Source organism: Dama dama, chromosome 5 (genome assembly GCF_033118175.1).
Source record: "Dama dama isolate Ldn47 chromosome 5, ASM3311817v1, whole genome shotgun sequence".
Classification (NCBI taxonomy): Eukaryota; Metazoa; Chordata; class Mammalia; order Artiodactyla; family Cervidae; genus Dama; species Dama dama.
Genome location: NC_083685.1, coordinates 1,212,905 through 1,232,840, shown reverse-complemented (window position 1 = coordinate 1,232,840; position 19,936 = coordinate 1,212,905). Strand labels below are relative to the sequence as shown.

At 64.9% G+C, this 19,936-nt stretch overlaps 1 protein-coding gene across 2 annotated transcripts; it reads left to right on the top strand.

Moving 5' to 3' along the window:
• The first annotated feature begins 125 nt into the window (after positions 1-125).
• On the top strand, positions 126-19,515 carry PPM1F (protein phosphatase, Mg2+/Mn2+ dependent 1F). 2 transcript variants are annotated; one of them, XM_061141396.1, is made up of 8 exons: positions 126-170; positions 4,088-4,337; positions 8,597-8,736; positions 11,331-11,533; positions 11,862-12,050; positions 14,153-14,296; positions 15,857-15,950; positions 16,452-19,515. In XM_061141396.1, exons 2-8 carry the CDS (start codon positions 4,141-4,143, stop codon positions 16,757-16,759), a joined length of 1,275 nt encoding a protein of 424 aa, XP_060997379.1. In that variant the 5' UTR covers positions 126-170; positions 4,088-4,140; the 3' UTR covers positions 16,760-19,515. The 2 variants fall into 2 exon arrangements, with proteins under 2 accessions (XP_060997379.1, XP_060997378.1); XM_061141395.1 differs by having other exon boundaries at positions 8,594-8,736.
• The last annotated feature ends 421 nt before the right edge of the window (positions 19,516-19,936 follow it).

Sequence of the window (19,936 nt, the reverse complement as noted above, 5' to 3'; positions counted from 1 at the left end):
AGCAGAGGCCGGCACCACCCCCCCCGGGCCCGACTGCGCGTGCGCCACGGCCGCACGGGAAGTGGGCGGGGCCGGCCAGAGGCGGAGTGGGCGGGGTCGGCCGGACGGGAAGTGGGCGGGGCCGGCCGGAGCGGCGGGCAGGCGGGCGCCCGGCGGCAGAGCGGCGGAGGGTGAGGCTGGCGGGGATTGGGGGGCGCGGGGTGCGGGGCAGGGTGCTGACGGCAGGGGGGGCGCCGGCGGGGGCGGAAGGGTAGGCTGGGGGGCCGCTGGGGGCTGCAGGGCGGGGACGCCGGGGTCGGGGGCCCGGAGCGGGCCTGGGGGCTGCGCGCCCGGGGGTGCGGCGGGGGGCTCCGGGCTAGCCGGGGCGCGCAGTGAGGGGCCGAGGCGCGATGCGCTCCTCTCCGCACCCCCGGCCCAGACCCCTACCCCAGCAAGCCCCCCGGACATGCGCCGGGCCGCAGCTGCGCCCCGGCGCCCCCCGATCCCGGCTCGGCCCCGAGTATATCCGAGTGTTTCCGTTTTCAGCCAGCGCTCGGGCTGCGTGCAGCGGCGTTAGCCAGACGCGTGTGCGATGGAACCCCAGGCGCAGGCCCCGCGCTGCAGCTGCGCGGCTTCAGGCCGGCTTCTCAGCCTGTCTGCAGCCGGGGAGTGGCAGCTGGCCGGAGTAGGGGTCTTCGTGCCAGGCCCCCCGGCCCCGCCGCGCAGCCTGGCACCCAGCGGGGACCGTACCCTTAGTGACACGTGCTGAGTGACACACATCCTCTTGACATCCCCTGGGGCAGGCTTCGAGGGTGAGCTGTGCCCCCTGGGGCTGCAGCCATAGAACTGGAGGCTCATTTCTGCCTTTCGTGCCATATCCGGCCGATGGTCACATTTCAAGTCTTTTTCTCCTGCCACTGAGCTGGAAATGACAAAGGCCGGGAAGACCCCACCTGATTCCGGCTTGGCCGTTTCCTGCCTGTGCGGCCTCCGTGGGGGTTTGCTGACCCTCCCGGAGCCTGTTTCTTCACTGCAGCGTGACTGAGTCCAGGCTTGTAGTCAGCACAGTGGAGAGAGGTAAACAGGACGCAGACCGCTAGGCCAACCTCCGCAGGTTCATTCCTAGAATTCCTTTCTGATGTGGCCCGAAGCCAGCACTGCCTGTAGGACCTGTCTGCTGCCCACCGCGTTCCACTGAGTGTCTCAGCTTCCTCTTTTAAGGGGCCAGGCCTCAGGCTGCACCTGCAGAGGGTGTTGGGAGGAAGCTGACACCCGCCTCTCTGCCCTCACGTTGACAGCAGCTGTGTACAAAGGGGCCTCGCATAGAGGTGCTGTTACACCCGGAGACCGGGTGGGCGTGGGGGCCCAGGTTACAATCTGGTGAGAAGTCAATCCTGTGAAAGTGGTGCTTGCACGTGAGTGTGCTTAATGCAGCACAACCGTACACTTGGAATGAGTAGAAGGATGAATTGTATGTCACGTGTTGTTCAGTCACTAAGTCGTGTCTGAATTTATGACCCCGTGGACTGTAGCCCGCCAGGCTCCTCTGTCCATGGAGATTCTCCAGGCAAGAATACTGCAGTGGGTTGCGATTTCCTTTTCCAAGGGATCTTCCCAACCCAGGGATCGAACCCTCGTCCCCTGCATTGACAGGTGGGTTCTTTACCACTGAGCCATCAGGGAAACCCACACTTAAAATGAACAAAATGATCAATTATGTGTTATGTATACTTTACTTTGGGCTTCCCATGTGGCACTAGTGGTAAAGAACCCACGTGCCAAGGCAGGAGACACGAGATGCAGGTTCGACCCCTGCATCAGGAAGAGAAGTGGCGACCCACTCCAGGATTCTTGCCTGAAAAGTCCCGTGGACAGAAGAGCCTGGCGGGCTACAGTCCATGGGGCCGCCGAGTCAGACGTGACTGAGCATACACATTACTTTACCTTAAATGTATTAAAAGGAAGAAAATATGTACGCAGGAAAAGGTTTCTGCCATACTCTTCTCAGTGGCTGTATATGAATGAAGAAGTAAGATTCTCCATTTATAGAAAAATTTGTAACAAGGAAGATGATACTTTTGTAACAGTGGTGTGGTTTTCCTTTCCTAAGGCTCTCTTTCTGTCTTCCCTCCTGTTGGGAAGTCAAGCAGGACTCCACAAGAAGCTGCCTTGTCCATGTGGCAGAGAAAAACCCAGGCTTACAGACATGCGAATTGAGCTTCTAAGTCAAGATGGGTAAACTAGAGGAAAGTAGATACTTTAAATGGAAAAAAGAAAAAGAGAAATGGAGTTTGACAAGTCAGGTGCAAGCAGAAGGGCTGTAGAGCCCGGAAGACAGTGTGGGGCTCTCGGTCGAGGTGGGGCAGAGCGCTTGGGTCTCCGGCGCAGAAATGAGGGAGGGGTCTGGAAGCGGCCAGACCCCCGAGGCCAGCAGCCCCCAGGAGTGGGCTGGCAGCCGGGCTCCTGACTGGGACCCGGGGTAGCTGACGTGGCCCTTTCTTCGCAGCCCTGCCTTGTAAGGTGGGGGTCGTGGCGCCACGTCTGGGGGCGAGGGGAGGGGCCGGACACCCTTAGTGGGCTGCACCCCACTGGTCCCCTGCGGATATTAGGTGGCAGCACCATTACTTCCACTGCAGCAGTGCCGGGGGGCGGGCCTCGTGCCGAGAGCAGGACGGCCTGGCCACAGGCCACGCTGGGCCAGACGGGTCGAGCAGGTGGCAGCGCAGGCTGGTGGCCCAGGGTCCCTCCCACGCCCCCCGCAGGTCCTCAGGCCCGGGTCCCAGGTCATGAGAGTCGCCAGCCAGCACCCCGCACGGGCAGTCATGCTCGGGCAAGGGGCGCTGGGCACAGAGCGGAGAGCAGGCTCTGCTGCTGCTGAGGGGAGCAGGCTCCAGGCCCAGAGAACGGTGTCCCCAGGCCAGGCCCCACCCCCCCCCACTCCACCCCAGCAGCGAGGTAGAAGGCCGGCCTGGCCTCTCCGGGTGCCTCCCCTCTCAGTCACACCCTTGCGGGTGCAGCGCAGCGTCCCGCCCACTCTGACCTGGTCGCACTTTATTTTCCATCCCTCGTCGGTGCCCCTGTGTGCTTTCTGCGGCCGGGGGCTGCAGACAGGAGGGGTGAGCAGACAGAAGGGGTGACCGTGAGTGCGCGCCTGTCCGCAGAACCTCCTCTCCTTAAATACGAAAGTGTGTCGTAAGTCACGCCTTCGTGCGTCTCACAGAGACACACGTCTCTACTCAAGGGTAGACAGTGCCGTAGAACAGGCGTGTGTCTGTCAGCCGCTCAGTCGTGTCCAGCTCTCTGTGACCCCGTGGTCTGTATGGCCTCTGTCCATGGAATTCTCCAGGCAAGACTGCTGGAGTGGGTTGCCACTTCCTGCTCCACGTGTTTCTTAACTTAGCTCCCTTTGCCCCCCAGACCCTCCGCTCATCACCCGTCCTGCTTCCCTTCCCCCAAGCCCGCACCCACCCGTCCTTCCCAGAGACTCCTGCCGAGTTAGGAGCTCTGATCCTCAGAGGGTCGGGGGCCCCGGGTCCCCCATCCTCCAGCCGTTTGAAGTGCAGGACAGTCGGGATGTTTGGAGACACTTAGCCTGTAGTCAACCCCTTTAAGCCTCAGGAGGCCTGGGACAACTCCTGGGAGGACATTAGGCCTGACCACCCCCCCCCAGGCCCCGAGTGTCCCGGCGGAGACCTCTGCTGCACCACGACACTGCCTCCGGCGGCCACCCAGGGCACATAGACCCCCTCAGAGGCCACAGGCCGCGTCCGCCTGCCTCTGGGGCCTGGCCCCGGCCCGCTCAGGCTCTTCTTCCCCAGGAGCACACCTTCCGCTTTCAGCCGGACAGCCCTCTGCCCGCCCCCCGGCTCTGTCTCCAGGAGTCACCTCTCTGGGCCCCCCAGGGCCCCCATCAGGGTTTGTCCCTCAGACATGGGCCTCAGAACTAACTGCGTCCAAAGCTGGGTGGCCCTGCCCTTCCGCCTGGAGCCCCGGTCTCGGTGTGGCCCCGGCTTCCAAGGGGAAGCAGGGAAAAGTGGGCACTCAGCATCGCAGAGCGTGGGCACGGTCACCCCCAGCCCCAGGTGCTGACCCTCACGTCTCCCCGCAGGGCGAAGACCGAGGACCCTGGCAGCAGCTCCCCGCCCCCCCGATGCCCTGGGCATGGCTGCGGGGGCCCCGCAACAGAGCGGCCAGATGGCAGAGGAGACCCCCGGCTTCCTGGAGGCGCTCCTCCGTGACTTCCCGGCCCCGCTGAGCCCGGAGAGCCCCTTGCCATGGAAGGTCCCAGGGCCCGTGCTGAGCCGCGAGGAGGCGGAAGGCGAGCTGGCCGAGCTGGCATTGGGCTTCCTAAATAGCCGGTGAGCGGTGTGGGTGCGGGATGGGGGCCAGGGGCAGGGGCAGGGAGGGGGCTTGGGACCGTGACCCCAACAGGACCCCGGGGTTCGGGGAGGGGGGCGTGGGACCGTGACCCCCCCCCCATTAGCTTCTCCTGTACCTTCACTCCTGGTCACTTTCCACATGGGCATCCCGTCTGCCCCCACCAGCCACCTCGGTTTCCCGGGGCTGCAGCCTGTGGGGTGGGGGGCTTCGACTGACACAAGGGCCCCTTCTCTGCATCCAAGAGACCAGCAGTCAGGGCCGCCCCCGACCTTGGTCTCAGCTGCGGGTGCGGCCCGGCCCCGCATGCGACCTGGCCCGTCAACACGTCCCCAGCCCGGCCGTGAGTGCCCACTGGCATTCTCCCGCCTGTCTGTGTCTGCCCTCCCTGTAAGGGTGCCCGTCCCGCGGGGCTGGGGGCCCTGCTCCCCAACAGGCTCCCTTTCTGACCAAGGGCCTCGGTCCAGCCCCTCATGGGCGGGGCGGCAGAGGCTCAGAGGCTGGCCCGAGGCCACACTGTCCCCCAGCCACCAAGACCCGAGTGGTGGTGGCCGTGTCCCCACTGCCCAGGCCATGAAGATGAGGTTAGAGGGACTTGAGCAGCTTAGAGGGAGTCAGGGAGACGGAGAGCAGCGGGCCGCCCAAGGGAGAGGGTCACGGGCAGGGCTGGGGGGCCAGGCGGCCTCAGAGCCTCATCCCCCCGCCGGGGGCCTCGCCCGTCACTGGTCACCCCCAGTGCTGGCGTTCGGTGTCCTTGGAGGCAGGCCAGCTCCCGCCCTGAACCCCCGGCGCCTGCTGGGAGGGGCCCGAGGCCTGTCCAGTCGGCCGCGGGGGCGTGACAGCCGCGGGTCTGAAAGCGCGGGTGGCCTGTCCGTCCCCGTGGCGCATGCAGAGGCTGAGGCTGGCTGCTCTTTGGGGAACCAGTTCAGAGGTGGACCAGGGGAGCCGAGCAGGCCTGGGGCCGGCTGAGGCCACGCTGGGGCTCGGGGGGCTGGACAGGGGCGAGATGAGGGGCCAGGCACCACAGTGGCACTCGGGGGGCGGAAGGGACGTTCAAGGGCCCCAAGCCCGCAGCAGCCCCTTGGGCCGGTGTCCCTGCCAGGCCCAAGCAGCGCGAGGGCTCTCCTGCCCAGGAAGGGGCCTGAGCCGGAGACAGGGGGGCGGCCCCAGGGGTCCACGCGGGCAAACAGTGCAGGCCTGATGCTGGTGGTGGGTGAGAGGTCAGGGGTCACAGCCCCAGAGCCAGCAGGGTCTCAGTTCCCGATCAGGGATCGAACCTTCGCCCTCCGCAGGGAGACCACAGAGTCCTAACCGCAGGACCTCCAGGGAATTCTCAACCTTGGACGATTTTTTTAAAAGTGTTTTCGTTGCTTCTGGCTGTGCTGGGCCTTATGCTGCACAAGCTTTGCTCTGGGTGCGGCGAGCGGCGGCTGCCCTTGGTTGCGGGTCACGGGCTTTTCTTGCTATGGAGCAGGGGCTCCAGGGCGTGTGGGTTTCAGTAGTTGCCCTAGGACACAGGCTCAGTAGTCATGCGGATGGGGACTTGGTTATCCTCCCCGGCACGTGAGCGCTTCACACGCCAGGGATCAAACCCGCATCTCCCGCGTGGGCAGATGGCTCCTCTACCGCTGAGCAGCCAGGGGCGCCCCTCGAAGGATCTTAAAATCCGTTATTTTAAAGTCTCGTATTTTCCAGGTTTTTTTTTTTTGGCTGCGTCACACGGCCTGTGGGATCTTAGTTCCCCGACCAGGGATAGCACCCAGGCCCCCAGCAGAGAAATCCCTCCAGCCGTTTGAATACACTTGCTTTCCATTACCAGAGAAGGCAATGGCACCCCACTCCAGTACTCTTGCCTGGAAAATCCCATGGATGGAGGAGCCGGGTGGGCTGCGGTCCATGGGGTCGCTAAGAGTCAGACACGACTAAGTGACTTCATTTTCCCTTTGATGCATTGGAGAAGGAAATGGCAACCCACTCCAGTGTTCTTGCCTGGAGAATCCCAGGGACGGGGGAGCCTGGTGGGCTGCCGTCTATGGGGTCGCACAGAGTCGGACACGACGGAAGTGACTTAGCAGCAGCAGCTTTCCATTACTCTTGCCCTTCCCTAGCATTTCTTTCCCGTGTGTCTCCTGTCTGGCGGTCAGCGCCCACCCGCAGACCCCAGCAGCTCGTGTGCAGGCGCTTGGCCGTCCAGGCCCGAGCGTGCCGGCTGTGAATGGATCCTGCGGGAGAGCCTCCTCCTCCTCCTTGTCGTCAGGGGTCACGTCTCAGGCCCCCAGGTGGGCCGGACCCCCCAGTCACCGAGAGGCAGTCTCATCTCTGCCGCTGGCCTGCGGGCTCCCTGGAAACCCACCAGGTGGTGGACCAGAGCGGTTCTCGTTTCTTGGGTACCTGGTCCCTGTCATGAGGCATCCTCGCTGGAGTCTTTGGTGGCCTCAGGGCACTGGGCGGGGCCCATGGCCAAGCATTGTCCTGCCCCCAAGGCCGGAAGCCACCTCCCTGCCCCCCACCAGGACTCCAGGGCTCAGGAAGCCTCTGCGGCCTCGCCCCGCACTGGGAACCGGGGAGCGGAGGTACAGTTCTCCCCACTGTGGAAAGGGAAGGCCCAGATCCGGGCAGGAAATCCCCACGGGGCCAAGGGGATCTTGGCTGGTTGTTTTTCAAAGGCAGGTTCCAGAGGCTGTGCCCCTGAGTCAGCCTCTCGTTTAAAAAAAAAAACCGACAGATTCATCCCAGCAGCTCCCTCAGGCCCTCTGCAGACTCTCCTGGAGTGCCCAGAGGAGCACACCCACCCAGCCATCGGGAGGGCCTGGCTCTGCCTGGCACAGTGTCCAGCCGCCCTTGGGCGTGCCCGGCCTCGGGGACAGGCCAGGATGCCAGGCCTGGGGCCCAGAGAGCTGGGGCCTTCCATGGTGGGATCCGGTCCCCGAGTCTGGGGGCTGCGCCCGCACGCCCTGGAGCCCGTGGTGAGAGTTTCCCATAGTGCTTCCCGCTGGCCTCGCTCTCTCCACCCCCAGGCCTCCCGGAGCCCCCGCATGACCCTCTTCTCCTGCCTGGGGGCTTCCTGTCACCTGCTGCCCCCCACCCCGGCTGCGCTGACCCTCAGCTCTGCGCAGCCTGTCTGCTTGGGAAGCAGCCAGCCAGGTCTCGCTTCCCAGACTCGGCCCCAGGCGGCACCCCTGGCGTCACCCCGCCTCCCCAGCCCCCGTCAGCCACTCTGCCCCACCCCATTTGCCCACCCAGACCGCGTGCCCACCTGCCCTAGGCCTCTTGGCCTCCAGGGAGCCTGAGACGCCGTGCGGATCCACCCAGTCCCCTGCCCCACACACCAGCCCCATCCCCTCCGGTCCGAGGCCAGGCCGGCCTGAAAAAGCCCAGTCAGATGGTGTCACGTCCCTCCTCCGGCCACACCAAGGGCATGACCCCGTCACCCTGGCAGCTGCCTCCCCAGAGATCCCTGCGCCAGCTGCCTGGATGGCCTGCTTCCCCCGGGACCCCGCATGAAGGGGGCTCACAGCCCGTGGGTGTGGTGCTCCCCGCATTCCTCTACTGGGGCGGCCACGACAAAGCGCCAGGGGCCGGGCAGCCTCAACAACAGCCATGTTGTCCTGAGATTCCGGAGGCTGGGATCCCGGAGCCGCATGTCTGCGGGGCCGGTCCCTCTGACCGTTGCTGGCAGTCCTTAGCTGGAGGTCCGCTCACCAGTCTTCACCTTCGCAGGGTGTCTCCCTGGGGTCTCTGCCCCAGGTTCCCCCTTCAATACGGACGCCAGCATGATTGCATCGGCGCCCCCCTCCCCCAGGGGACCTCCTTGTAACTAGTGGCTTCTGCAACAGCCAAGCTTCCACGCCTGGTCATGTTCCGAGGCGCTGGGCTTAGAATCTGTAACACACACGACTCGATTCGTAGGTCTCCGCAACCCGCAGGGCTCCCCGGCTGGTACTGGGGACCAGGAGCTGTCTGAGGCTGGACATTGGGCCGTTTGTCCAGTAGACTCAGCTCACATGTCCATGGGTCTCCTCCCAGCCCCAGCGAGGCTCCACCCCGTAAATGGTGGTGCCTGGACGGCCATCCAGCTCCCCAAGGACCTGAGGTCCACCTGCCCATCATGGCCACTGGTGGCGTGCGAGCGGCCGCCACTCCTTCCGGAAGGACCTCCCCAAGGGGAAGGGGGCGGGGGTTGTCCCTGGAGCGCGGGGCAGACCCCAGGGTCCTAACTCCAGGCCCCTGCCCCCAGAAGCGCGCCGCCATCGCTTGCCGCCTGCCTGGCCCACGAGGCGGTTTCCCAGCTGCTGCAGTCGGACCTCTCTGAGTTCAGGAAGCTGCCGGAGCAGGAGGAAGAAGACGGGGACGGAGGGGAGAAGAAGGCCCCTGTGACGCGTGAGTTCCCCCCCTCGGGGCTGGGGGGCTTAGCGGGAGACAGGCCGCAGGGGAGCGTCGGGTCACCCAGCCGCCTTTCCTTTCCCGTTTCGCTGGTGGGCAGTGCTGGGCTCACGACAGGGTGGCAGAGTCCGAGCCCCAGGAGAGGCCTCCCCGGCGTGGAGGACGAGCCCCGCAGCCTGGGCAGTGGACAGCCTTGTCCGGGTCACCCCGGGGCAGCCCTCGTGGGCCTGCCCTCCCACCTCAGCATGACACGTGGGTGGTGACATGGGAGCCGACCTCGGGGCAGCCGTGGGGCCAGGGGTAGAAAATTCAGAGTTTGGGCCGTGTCTCAGCTGCGAAGGTTTGGGAACCCGGTCGGGTGGTGACTCGGGGGTCCCTGAGAGCTGCTGCCCTGCTCCCAAGCCTGCAGTCCGCACCCGGAGGAGCCTGGCCGGGAGTGAGCCTCCCATCAGGCAGGCCCCGTTTTGCAGGCTCTTCTATCGCTTTCCTGGTAGTTTTCCCCCCAGGGTGGAAGTTGGCTCAGGTTGCAGCAGGACTGCAGCCTTGGGCCAGGCCTGAGCAGGGGCTGGGTTCCTGCGTGCTCACGGGCTGGAGAGGGTGCTGGGAGAGGCACACACACATGCACAGACACACACACACACACAGACAGACAGACACACACACACACACACACACACAGCCTTTTCCCTGGCTCCCGGCCCAGCCGCATTCCAGCCCAGCCCCGCCACGCATTCCTGCCTGAGGCTGGCGGGAGGGCCATGATGATAGACCGCCTTTGTCCTCTGCCAAGCCTGCCAGCCGGCCCGCGAATGCCCCTGCCCCCTCAGCGGGACGCCAACACCACCTGCTGGCGGGGAGGAGCTGGTGCGGCTGACCGCCCAGAGCCAGGCCTGGGTTCTCTGAGGGCCGGGGCAGGGGGCACCTGCTCAGCCCGCCCCGCCCTCCAAGCAGGCCTGGGCCCGCCGCTAATCAGCTCACCCCCGGCATGGGAGTGGAGCGCGGGCAAGTCTGTCCCTCGAAGCCATTCTTGCAAAACTGGCGTTGCTCGGGAGTTCTAAGAACCCCCGCCACGGGCAGAGGTGTGACCGAGACCCGGTCTGGCAGGGCGGGGGGAGCCTCAACCCGCCCCGCCCCAGCGAGCTTGGCCCCACTCTACAAGGGAAAGTGTCAGAGCGTTTATGGACCTGTTTGAAAAACCAGCTCCTGGGATTCCCGTGGCTGAGACCCCCACAGCCTGGGGCCTGGGTAGATTCCTGGTCAGGGAACTAGATCCCACATGCAGCAACTGAGACCCAACACAGCCAAAAAAAACAGCCTCTGGTTGCAGTGGGAAATGGGGAAAGCACAAAAAAGTGTCCTTAAGGAAATGCATGGCCCGGGACCCCGCCCTGCAGACGTCCTTTCCTGCCTCTGAAGTCTTCTGGGCCCACGTGGGTCGGAGGCTTTCACGTCCTCGTGATCAAACGTGGGATTTCCCCTGTGTTTCTCATTTTCATGTTTTTCCCCCTCAGTGTCGATTTTTTAAAAAGATTGTGACCTAAGCACTTCATATGCTCGCAAATTCGATTTCTGTCCCATCCCTGAACTTTTTAAAATTAAACTTGGCACTCGGGTAGCCGTGGCCTCGGTTGTGAGAAATGGCAGGGGGGACCCTCGCATCTTTGTCCACCAGTGGTAATGTCTTGGAAACCGATGAAATAGCACAACTAGGACCTTGACGTAGTCTCATCCCACACGGATGTTGCGTTATCGCTGTGGCCACCCTGACACCCGCCTGCCTGCATCCTAAGCCCCGACAGCCCCCGATCCCTCTGTTCTTATCATTTGAGGATGCAGATAAGTGATGTCACGCAGGATTGGCTTTTTCCACTGAGTGGGGCTCCCTGGAGAGTCACCAGATCTCTGTGTCAGGAGCTCCTTCCTTCCTTCCTTCCACTGACCGCTGTCCTGGGTGCTGTATACGAGAATTTATCGTTCACCCGTCGAAGGACGTGTGGGCTGATTCCTCCTCTCGATTGTTGTAGATAAGACTGCCGGGACTGCCCCCTGGTCTCCTGTGCTAGCCTTTGTTTCTCTGGGATACAAGCCCCCGGGTGCCGTTGCTGGGCTGGATGGCAGTTAAAGAGTTTGGACATGATAAATCTTTTTTTTTTACAGTTTTATTTATTTTTAAATTTTTTATTGAAGGATAATTGCTTTTTACACATAAGTCACTTTTAATAGCAGCTTAAATCTTCATTGGGAGAACAGACCGTAATTTTCTCTGTCGTTGGATGTATATCGTTTTTCATTAATGCACAGTTATTAGCGGTCCTGTACTTGTTCTTAAATTATCCTTGCGTTTCTGGCTCTTTCCTTGGGGGTGCAGCCACGCTGTCGGGCAGGGGCTCCTGTGACTGCGTTTCCAAACCAAGCGCGTGGAAGCTGGTGACACAGGCTGCAAGCGGGGGTCGTTAGGCTGCTGTGCCCAGGGGGCCGGGCAGGCAGGCTGATGGGCTCCAGGGGTCTGGGGAAGCGGGAGGGTGGGGTCAGGGAGCCCCCCGGGGTCCGCGGGGGCGCCTCCCTAACAGACATCCCGTCCTGCCCCTCAGTGCTGGACGCCGCGGGCCTGGCGCGGAGCCTCTTCGACCGCCTCTGGCAGGCGTGCGGCCAGTGGCAGCAGCAGGTGCCGGCGGCGGCCCAGGCGCCGCAGCGGCAGTGGCTGGTCTCCGCACACGCCATCCGCAACGCCCGCCGCAGGATGGAGGACCGGCACGTGTGCCTCCCCGCCTTCAACCTGCTCTTCGGCCTGGAGGTGAGTGGGGGCCCGGGGTGGGCCCGGGCGTGGGAGGGGACCCTGGTGCCCAGCAGGGCCGTCGGCGGGAGCCCAGGCAAGCGGGACACCCCGCGGCTGCCATAAGCACCTGCACCCGGGGTCTGGGCAGCCGGGGTCATCGGCCCCACCCCCCTGGGCCGGGGAGCACGCAGTCCTCCCCAAGACACTCCCCCGCCCGCCCAGCCTGTCTGGTGGTGACGCCTGCCGTTCCACCAGACCCCCATCCCCCAGCGCCCGTTTCCGCCGCAGGCCGGCGGAGGCCTCCCGGGGCCAGCCAGGCCCTGACCCGTCCCGCACTCCCCTCCAGGATTCAGTGGACCGCGCCTACTTCGCCGTGTTCGACGGGCACGGAGGAGCGGACGCCGCGAGGTACGCGTCCGTGCAGGTGCACGCGGTCGCCGCCCACCTGCCGGAGCTGGCCACGGACCCCGCGGAGGCCCTCCGCGCGGCCTTCCGCCGCACCGACGAGATGTTCCTCTGGAAAGCCCGGCGAGAGGTGAGCGCAGAGTGGGGACGCCGGGGGCGGGCCTCGGCAAGGAAGGCAGCGGAAGGGCCCCCTCCGAAGCCCGCTGGCCGGCTTATCCTCTCGCTCCTGCCTCGAGGGCCTGTGGTCGGAGCCCATTCCGGGCTCTCTCCAGCGGAGGGTGTGCGGGCCTCACCGGGCGGGCAGTGAGACTGTGTCCTAATCAGGGGCGGCAGGATGACAGGCTCCGGGCTCCTGCCTCGTGGTTCTCAAGAAGCCACGCCACCCCAGGCCAGGGCTACGCAGCAAGCCCCCGGGGTCAGCCGAGAAGGCCAGGGGACAGAGGACAGCGTGCCTCCAAGCCTTCACCTTGGCCCCCGAGGGCAGGCACGGTGGGAAGCTGAGAATCAGATGGTTTGACTAGGCTAGGGCTTCCCTGGTGGCTCAGAGGTTAAAGCATCTGCCTGCAATGCAGGAGACCTAGGTTCGATCCCCGAAGTCGGGAAGATCCCCTGGAGAAGGAAATGGCACCCCACCCCAGTACTCTTGCCTGGAAAATCCCATGGATGGAGGAGCCTGGTAGGCTGAAGTCCATGGGGTGGCTAAGAGTCGGACGTGACTGAGTGACTTCACTTTCACTTTCGTGCATTGGAGAAGGAAACGGCAACTCTCTCCAGTTATTCTTGCCTGGAGAATCCCAGGGACGGCGGAGCCTGGTGGGCTGCCGTCTATGGGGTCGCGCAGAGTCAGACACGACTGAAGCGACTTAGCAGCAGCAGCAGCAGGGTCTCTGGACCACAGGGTGGTCCCCAGTCATCAGGGCGGGGGGAGACGGCCTGGACCAGGGACCACAGGAGTGGCTGAGGACCTGGGCTCAGACTGGCTGGCTCGTGCAAGTCACGGAGCACGACCAGGGGAGACACTAGCGCTCGCTCTCTGGGAGTTAGCTCTAGGAGCGGAGCGAGGGCCCGCTTCAGGGTTCAGAAGGCCCTCGGTTGTCGTCACATCATAAAATGCAGAGAACAAAGCACAGGATCAGGGCAGGCAGACCTCAGAGGCCTCGAGGGTTTGGTTCCAGACCACCTCCGTGATGTGCATGCAGCGATGAAGCATGTCACATGACCGTGTCGGGTTCCCAGTGCAGATAAAGGCTGGGTATGCACTCTGCCCTCATCTGCAAGCAGGCAGCAGCGTCATGTCTGAACACAGCAGGCACCTTGAACAACACCTTGTTGCTAAAAACTCCATCATTGGAGCCTCCGTCGCGGCGTGTGATCTTTCTGCCGTGGTGACGTGAGAGGTGACTGAGCGCCGGTCCCTGAGACGGAGAGTAACAGCAAGGTGTTACTGTTTTGCATTGTAACCACCTCCCCCGGCCCCCAGGCAGGTCACCCCCGGCTGCCCGCGTCGGCAGCTACAGGGACAAGCCGTTTGTTTCTGAAAGGAAAAAGGGTGCATCTGGCTCCTGACCTGACTGCCCACCTCCCCTCCCCTCACACCTCAGGGTCCTCTGGCCCCACAGGGTGGATGCTAAGATGGTTTTAGAGACCTGGAAACAGCCCAGTGGCTCCTGAGGGGGTGTGGGGAAGGGGGCACAGTCTGAGCACAGACCCTCATCAGGATCAGCGAGGCTGGACTTTGCATCTGAACAGAAAAGCTTCCAGGTCCGAGACCCCGGGGTGGGCGCCCAGCCAGCCAGAAGTGAGAAAGGGTTCCCTGCGCCAGGTGCTCAGCTGAGGGCGTGATGATCCAGACACACCTTGGCTGAGGTGTACTTGACACGTGACAGGCTCCACGTGTCCAGAGGACCGGCTGGGGGTGTTGGCACGTGTTTCTGTGCCCGCGTGCCCCTCACCGCGCTAACAGACCCCCCCTCACCCCTGAAGTTCCTTCCAGCCTTTGTGGTCCCTGCTCCCCGGACCCCCCAGCTCTCCGCTTTCTGACACCACGGACGGCAGCGTCTGTGCGTGCGGATTTGATGCGAATGAACGCCCGTTTCTCGCCGTGGGGTCCCTGCATGTGTGCGTCCATTCCCGTTTCCCGCTGAGCGCCGCTCCGGGGTGGGCGTCCGGCCGGTGTGGGCGCGGGCGGGCGGCGGCCTCGCCCTCCTCACCGGCGTGCGCGTCTCCCTGCAGCGGCTGCAGAGCGGCACCACGGGCGTGTGCGCGCTCATTGCGGGCAGCACCCTGCACGTGGCCTGGCTCGGGGACTCCCAGGTTCTGCTGGTGCAGCAGGGACAGGCGGTGAAGCTGATGGAGCCACACAGACCCGAGCGGCAGGTAAGGGGGCCCCGTCCTCCAGAGGGAGGGCGCCCCGCCTCGCGCCAGCGGGTCCCCTAAGGCTGGGCGCGCTAGCCGCCAGGAATCTCGCAGAGCCCTCCCTGTCTCGGCGACTCGGAGCCCGGAGCTGCAGGACGGAGCTGGGTATCTGCGGGCAGGCGGCCCGAGAGGCAGGGTTAGCGCTCAGTCCTCTCCTGCACAGGCGGGGAGCACTGGGCTGTGGAGGAGGCCTCAGGGTGGGGATGGCGTCGGGTCCGAGCTAGGAGTGGCCAGGCCTGGGGCCCGAGGGCAGCGGGCCGGGAGGAGGTGCTAGGGACGCAGACCAAGCCCGAGGAGGCTGAGCCGGACCCCGCAGCAGGTGCGGCCTGCTGGGCGGCCAGGGAGCGGGAGCGGCCACTGCTCCCATGGCAGGGGGCGCTTGGCAGGGAGCCTGGCAGCTTCTGGAACAGTGGGGCCAGCAGAGGGCAAGCTGTGGGCTGGGTTGCGGGGACGATGTCGGGCAGCTGTGGGGAGGGCCCTCCCGTGAAGGCGGGGGGTGGGGTGGGGCGGGTGCCAAGAAGGAAGGGTCTGGGCTTCAGGGATGCAAAGTCCGAGAGTCCTTGGCACCCAGGAGGGCCGCCATGCCTTTGGTCTGAGACCTGGGAGCTGGCGGTGCGATGCTCCCTGGGGGTGTGGGGCCTAGAGGGGCTGCAGGACACACACAGACACACACACCCGTGAGTTGGGTGGGATTGGGGTCGTGGAGCTCCGGGCTCGGCGGGAGGGAGGTGACAGGTGATGGGTGAGCCCTCTCAGAAGTGGGGTCACAGGTGAGCGGGCTGGGAAGGCGGGGGCTGTGGGAGGACGCAGTAGGCAGGGCCTGAATGAGCGGAGCCGCAGGAACCCACCCCCCTGCCAGCAGCTTTGGGCTTGGTGGTAGGGAGGCTGGGGCAGGAGGGCGGCTGGGCTGGGGGCGAGGGGGGCCCATGCCCCAGGACGCCCTGCCTGGACCAGCGTGGGGCAGAGACAGGAGCTGCGGGGCGGGCACTGGGGTGGCTGCAGCCCCGTTGGAGACGCCTCCGCCCAGGGAGCTTCTGGAGGTCAGAGAAGGTTTCAGGGCTCGAGGCTGGGCCAGGCCTGTGTGGTCCTCTCAGGCCTGGAGCCCTGTGGTGGAGCTCCAGGGAGCCAGGCAGTGGCCAGGGTTGGGGGCCCCAGAGCTCATCCAGGGCCTGTTCAGCGTCACCCAGCCCTGCCCAGGGGCCTGTGACGGGGAGGCGCAGTATCCCCCGAGAGACGGCAGCAGAGAGCCCTGCGTCGACCCAGGCCCTGGCTCTCTCGGCTGCCGCGAGCATGTTCCCCAAGCCCAAAAAGCTGCGGGGGGACAGCGCGTGTCCGCCTTGGCACCAGCACCTTCGGCCGCGCCTGCGTCTGGGGGGCGGTTCAGGTAGTCAGTCGCGTCTCACTGCCACACGGTCCCCAGTGCTGCCTTGGAAGCCAGCTGGCCTCCCCTCAGGCGGCGTGGACACCCGCAGCCCCACCGCCCGCCCGCCAGCCCCCCGCCCACCCTGGCTGTCTCCGCAGGACGAGAAGGACCGCATCGAGGCCCTGGGCGGTTTCGTGTCGCACATGGACTGCTGGAGGGTCAACGGGACCCTGGCCGTGTCCAGGGCCATCGGTAAGCAGGCCCGGGGCTGGGAGGGGGCCGGCACGGCAGGGTCACCCGCGGAGGGGCTCGGTGAACCCGGGGCACGGGTGCAGATGCCTTGGAACCTTGCCTCCCAGCCAGATAAGGCAGCTAAAGTCACAGTCCTTAAGACAGTCTCTCGGGAGGACGGGGGGAAGCCCTTGGCGGGGCCTTGAGGGCCGAGGGCTGAAGGTGATTCCTGGGCGGCCTGTAAATGAGGCTGCTTTCCTGCCCCTGAGGCTTCCGTCAGGGGCTCAGACCTCCCCCCAGGGCTGAGAAACGCCTCCCCGCTCTCTCTCTCTGCCCCCCCAGGGGCCCAGCCCCCTCTCTCACCGCCCTGCTCTGTCCCCGCCGGAGCACTTGGCACCGCATGAAGCTACCTTTTGGCAGCCGTGTGCCCCGTGAGCCGCTGTGCGTTGGAGGTGGGGTGGCCGCAGCCCGGCCAGGGTGCCCGGCCCTCACCACCCTCCCTACCACCTTCCCCCGGCCCAGGGGACGTCTTCCAGAAGCCCTACGTGTCTGGGGAGGCGGATGCGGCCTCGCGGGAGCTCACGGGCTCCGAGGACTACCTGCTGCTGGCCTGTGACGGCTTCTTCGACGTGGTCCCCCACCAGGAGGTGGCCGACCTCGTGCGCAGCCACCTGGCGGGGCCTCGGGGCAGCGGACTGCACGTCGCCGAGGCGCTGGTGGCCGCCGCCCGCGAGCGCGGCTCACACGACAACATCACAGTCGTGGTGGTCTTCCTGCGGGACCCCCGGGACCTGCTGGAGCTGGAGCCCGACGCGCCGCGGAGAAGCTGAGGCGCGGACCCCCGCCCCCCGCCCCGCGATCCTCCCCCACAGATGCCTTAGGACCCGGCGGGAGGTGGGCAGGTGATGCCCCCCACAGCTCGAGCGCCCTCGTGGAGGAAAGCGGCTCGGGCGGGGGCGGGGGGCGGGACCCAGGCAGCAGGTGGCGGCCGCAGCCACACCAAAGACACCTTGCACACACGCGGGGTGGCCGGGCACTGGGGGTCCTCGGGCAGGACCGGTAGGGAGCGGCAGAGGTTTCTTGTTCCCCCAACACTGCCCGTGACCGAGGGCTTGGGGGTGCCCGAGTGGGAAGGGTGGGCCTCGTGGGAAAGAGACGGGGCGCCCACCCGTGGCCTCCCCGGTGCCCGCACGCGGCTCGTGCTCCAAGGAGGGGATGCCCAGACAAAGACGCGTGTGTCCCATCTGTGGTCGTCTTCTCCCAGGGAAACGTTTCATTCAGAAGCAGCACTTCAGGTTTGGTCCATGTTCTGTCAGTGCCAAGAGGTTCCGTGGGTCATGTAACTTAAGCGGAGCTCCGCGTTTATTTTATTCCCTAGGAAACTTTTAAGTATTGATTTTTTTTTTTTTTTTTTTTTGGTGAGATGCTCCTTTTGCAGTATTACTGAAATTTTTTTTTCTCTCGATCAGGATTGAAACACACACTTTTCCAGGTGGTGTAAATAAGCCATTCAAGTGCCTTAAACAGCTGTGGGCAAGGCTGGGGCCGCTGGGCTGGGATGGATGCCCGGAGCACACTTCAGTTTTTTGTTTTTAACAAAAGCAGGATTGTTTTGTCAGAGCGGCGTAATTTTGAGTAATATTCTCCCCAGCAGAGTTATTTCTGCCTTTGCACGGCCTGGGCCAGACCTTGGGGCTCCAGAGTTGGGGTGACCGTGGCCCCACCTGCCTCCCCGCCCTCCTGGTCCCGTCCCCCTGTCTGATCGGACCCTAGGCCGAGGGCCCGAGCCCTGCCCAACAGCAGACCCGCGCCGCTGTCTGGGATGCTCTGGAGGGCCTGGCGTGTCTGCGGTTGAGTTGGTTTCGTCGGGTCGAGGGGCCCTGACCGCCTGTGGAGGCAGTGGGAGAGCAGAGGGGAGTCTGCTCCAGCCCCGGCCTCCGCGGCCCTCCTCTGCCCGCCGCCCACTGGCCCCTGCGGCTCCGAGGCTGCAGCAAGTGCGTGACAGGTTGGCTCCCCACCCCCCAGTCGGTGTGGAGTTGGAAGCGGAGGGTGGAGGGGTCCTCTGGCCGGAGGACGTAGGATCCTCGTTATGGGTGGGAAAGCGTGGTGGGTGGCTTAGGCGAGGCTTCCGAGAAGGTCACTGGGGACTGGGCCGCGGGGTGCTGTGGAGGAGGTCAGAGTCCCCCCAGCAGCAGGGCCCAGGACAGGCTGCACTAAGGAAGCCCAGGCCCTCCTCACCAGGGAGGCGGCTGAGAGCCCCTCGTGAGGCCCGTTCCCAGGCTCAGCATTGCCCCCCAACTTCCCAGCCCCAGCAGCAGGAATGAAGTGGCTGAGCTGGGTCCTGGGCTCGCTGTAGAAGCCTCTCAAGCTGGTCACTGCGGCTCAGAGCTTTGATGGCCAAGTGACCGGGTGTTGCTCCGTCTAACCCGAAGTTCCCACCTTCCGGGAGCCAGAAGCCCCCTCGTCAGGCCCTCCGGGCACAGGGGTTAGGGAGGGGTCGTCAAGGGGACCCTGTTCTCCCGCCGAGAGGGGTGGCCTCCTGCAGCGCCTGGTCACAGGGCCTTTTCCCCCCCGCAATCTGGACTGGGCCCCGTCGGTCTCCTCGAGTCCTGACCCACTGCCCCATCAGGCCACGGTCTTAAGAGGCCCCAGCCAGGGGCGCCGGTCTGGGAACCACAGTCCCCCGTTAAAGCCCCAGCTCTGTCCCTCGGTCACCGTGTGGCCCTGGGCCTCCACGTCCCCTTGGTGGGGCATGGGGTCGCACCGAGTCCTTGCGTCAGACTGGAATTCCGAAGCGGGGACAGGGGTGCCCGGGGCTTCGGGGGCAATAGTCCCAGGACTAGCGCCCCTCCCTGCCCACAGGGAGGGGTGATTAAGTATTATTAGTGTCTATTCTTAACATTAAGTGGGCTGGGGAAGAGTCAAGCTACTGATGCCGGCGCCTTCCTTGTATGGAAGATGGCAGCCGGAGCCCTTGAGCCCTGCTTTTACAAGTGGGGCCGCTCCCAGCCAGCAGGGGTGGGCAGGCAGGCCCCCCGACGCAGCACACCCTCAGCGTCCAGGCCTGGGAGAGTGGCTGGAGGCAGGCCCCAAGGGAAAGGTGCAGGTTGTCAGTCTGGGGCCCTGAGTCGGCTGCCGGTGACCCCTGCCCTCCCAGGCCAGTGCTCGGCCCCCGTCACCCTTGCCCCGCAGCCAGAACTCCACCGTGGACTCGGGTGTCCTGGCCACTTCCGCAGTATTCCCAGGGAGGCTGGACAGCTCCGCCACTCCTGGGCCCGGCCCGGCCCCGAGCCAGACGGATCAGGTGGGCCTGTGCGGGATGAGCTGTTGGCTTTGCTTCTGGCTGCAGCCCTGAGGGCACGCCCAGAGGCCTGCGCTCTTCCACCAAGGCTCCACGGCTTCGCCAAATATGCCTGCAGCCTTGCCAGGGGTTTATCTGTGTCCATCTCGGTGGGCTTCCCGGAAGTGGTGTTCCATGTGAAGGGGTTTGTTCCCAGACCGGGTGGCGGTTTCCCCATCCGAGGGACAAGTCCTGGGGCCCCCATGCTCGTGTCAATAAACCACAAGCTCTGAACCCCTCCACTGAGTCCAGAGTCCTGCCTTCTTCAGCCTCCTCGCTCCTTGTTCCCCCGGCCATCAGGATGTGGTTTTGGAAGCTGCTGATGGACTTGGGTTCCATCCCTGAGTCAGGAAGATCCCCTGGAGGAGAAAATGGCAACCCACCCCAGTATTCTTGCCTGGAGAATCCCATGGGCAGAGGAGCCTGGCAGACCACACGGGGCCGCAGAGAGTTGGACATGACTGAGCACACACGCTCGACGGGCCATCTAGCGATCCTGCGAAGTGAGCAGACCATTCGGGAGAACCCTGCCGGCCACCAGCCAGCCTGGTTCCCATCCCCAAGCCTATGGGCCCCAGCAGCAGGAGAGCCGTCCCTTGGGTCCTGGGAGGGGGGCTTGGGGCAGGCCCCTGGGGAGCGCAAGGCTGGAGACCCTCTGCTCTTGCAC

Coding starts and splice junctions, on each gene's coding strand:
- PPM1F (XM_061141395.1), top strand. CDS start 4,141: ATGGCTGCGGGGGCCCCGCAACAGAGCGGCCAGATGGCAGAGGAGACC. Junction 8,737..11,330: donor GAAGAAGGCCCCTGTGACGC/GTGAGTTCCCCC, acceptor CCTGCCCCTCAG/TGCTGGACGCCGCGGGCCTG. Junction 12,051..14,152: donor TCTGGAAAGCCCGGCGAGAG/GTGAGCGCAGAG, acceptor GTCTCCCTGCAG/CGGCTGCAGAGCGGCACCAC.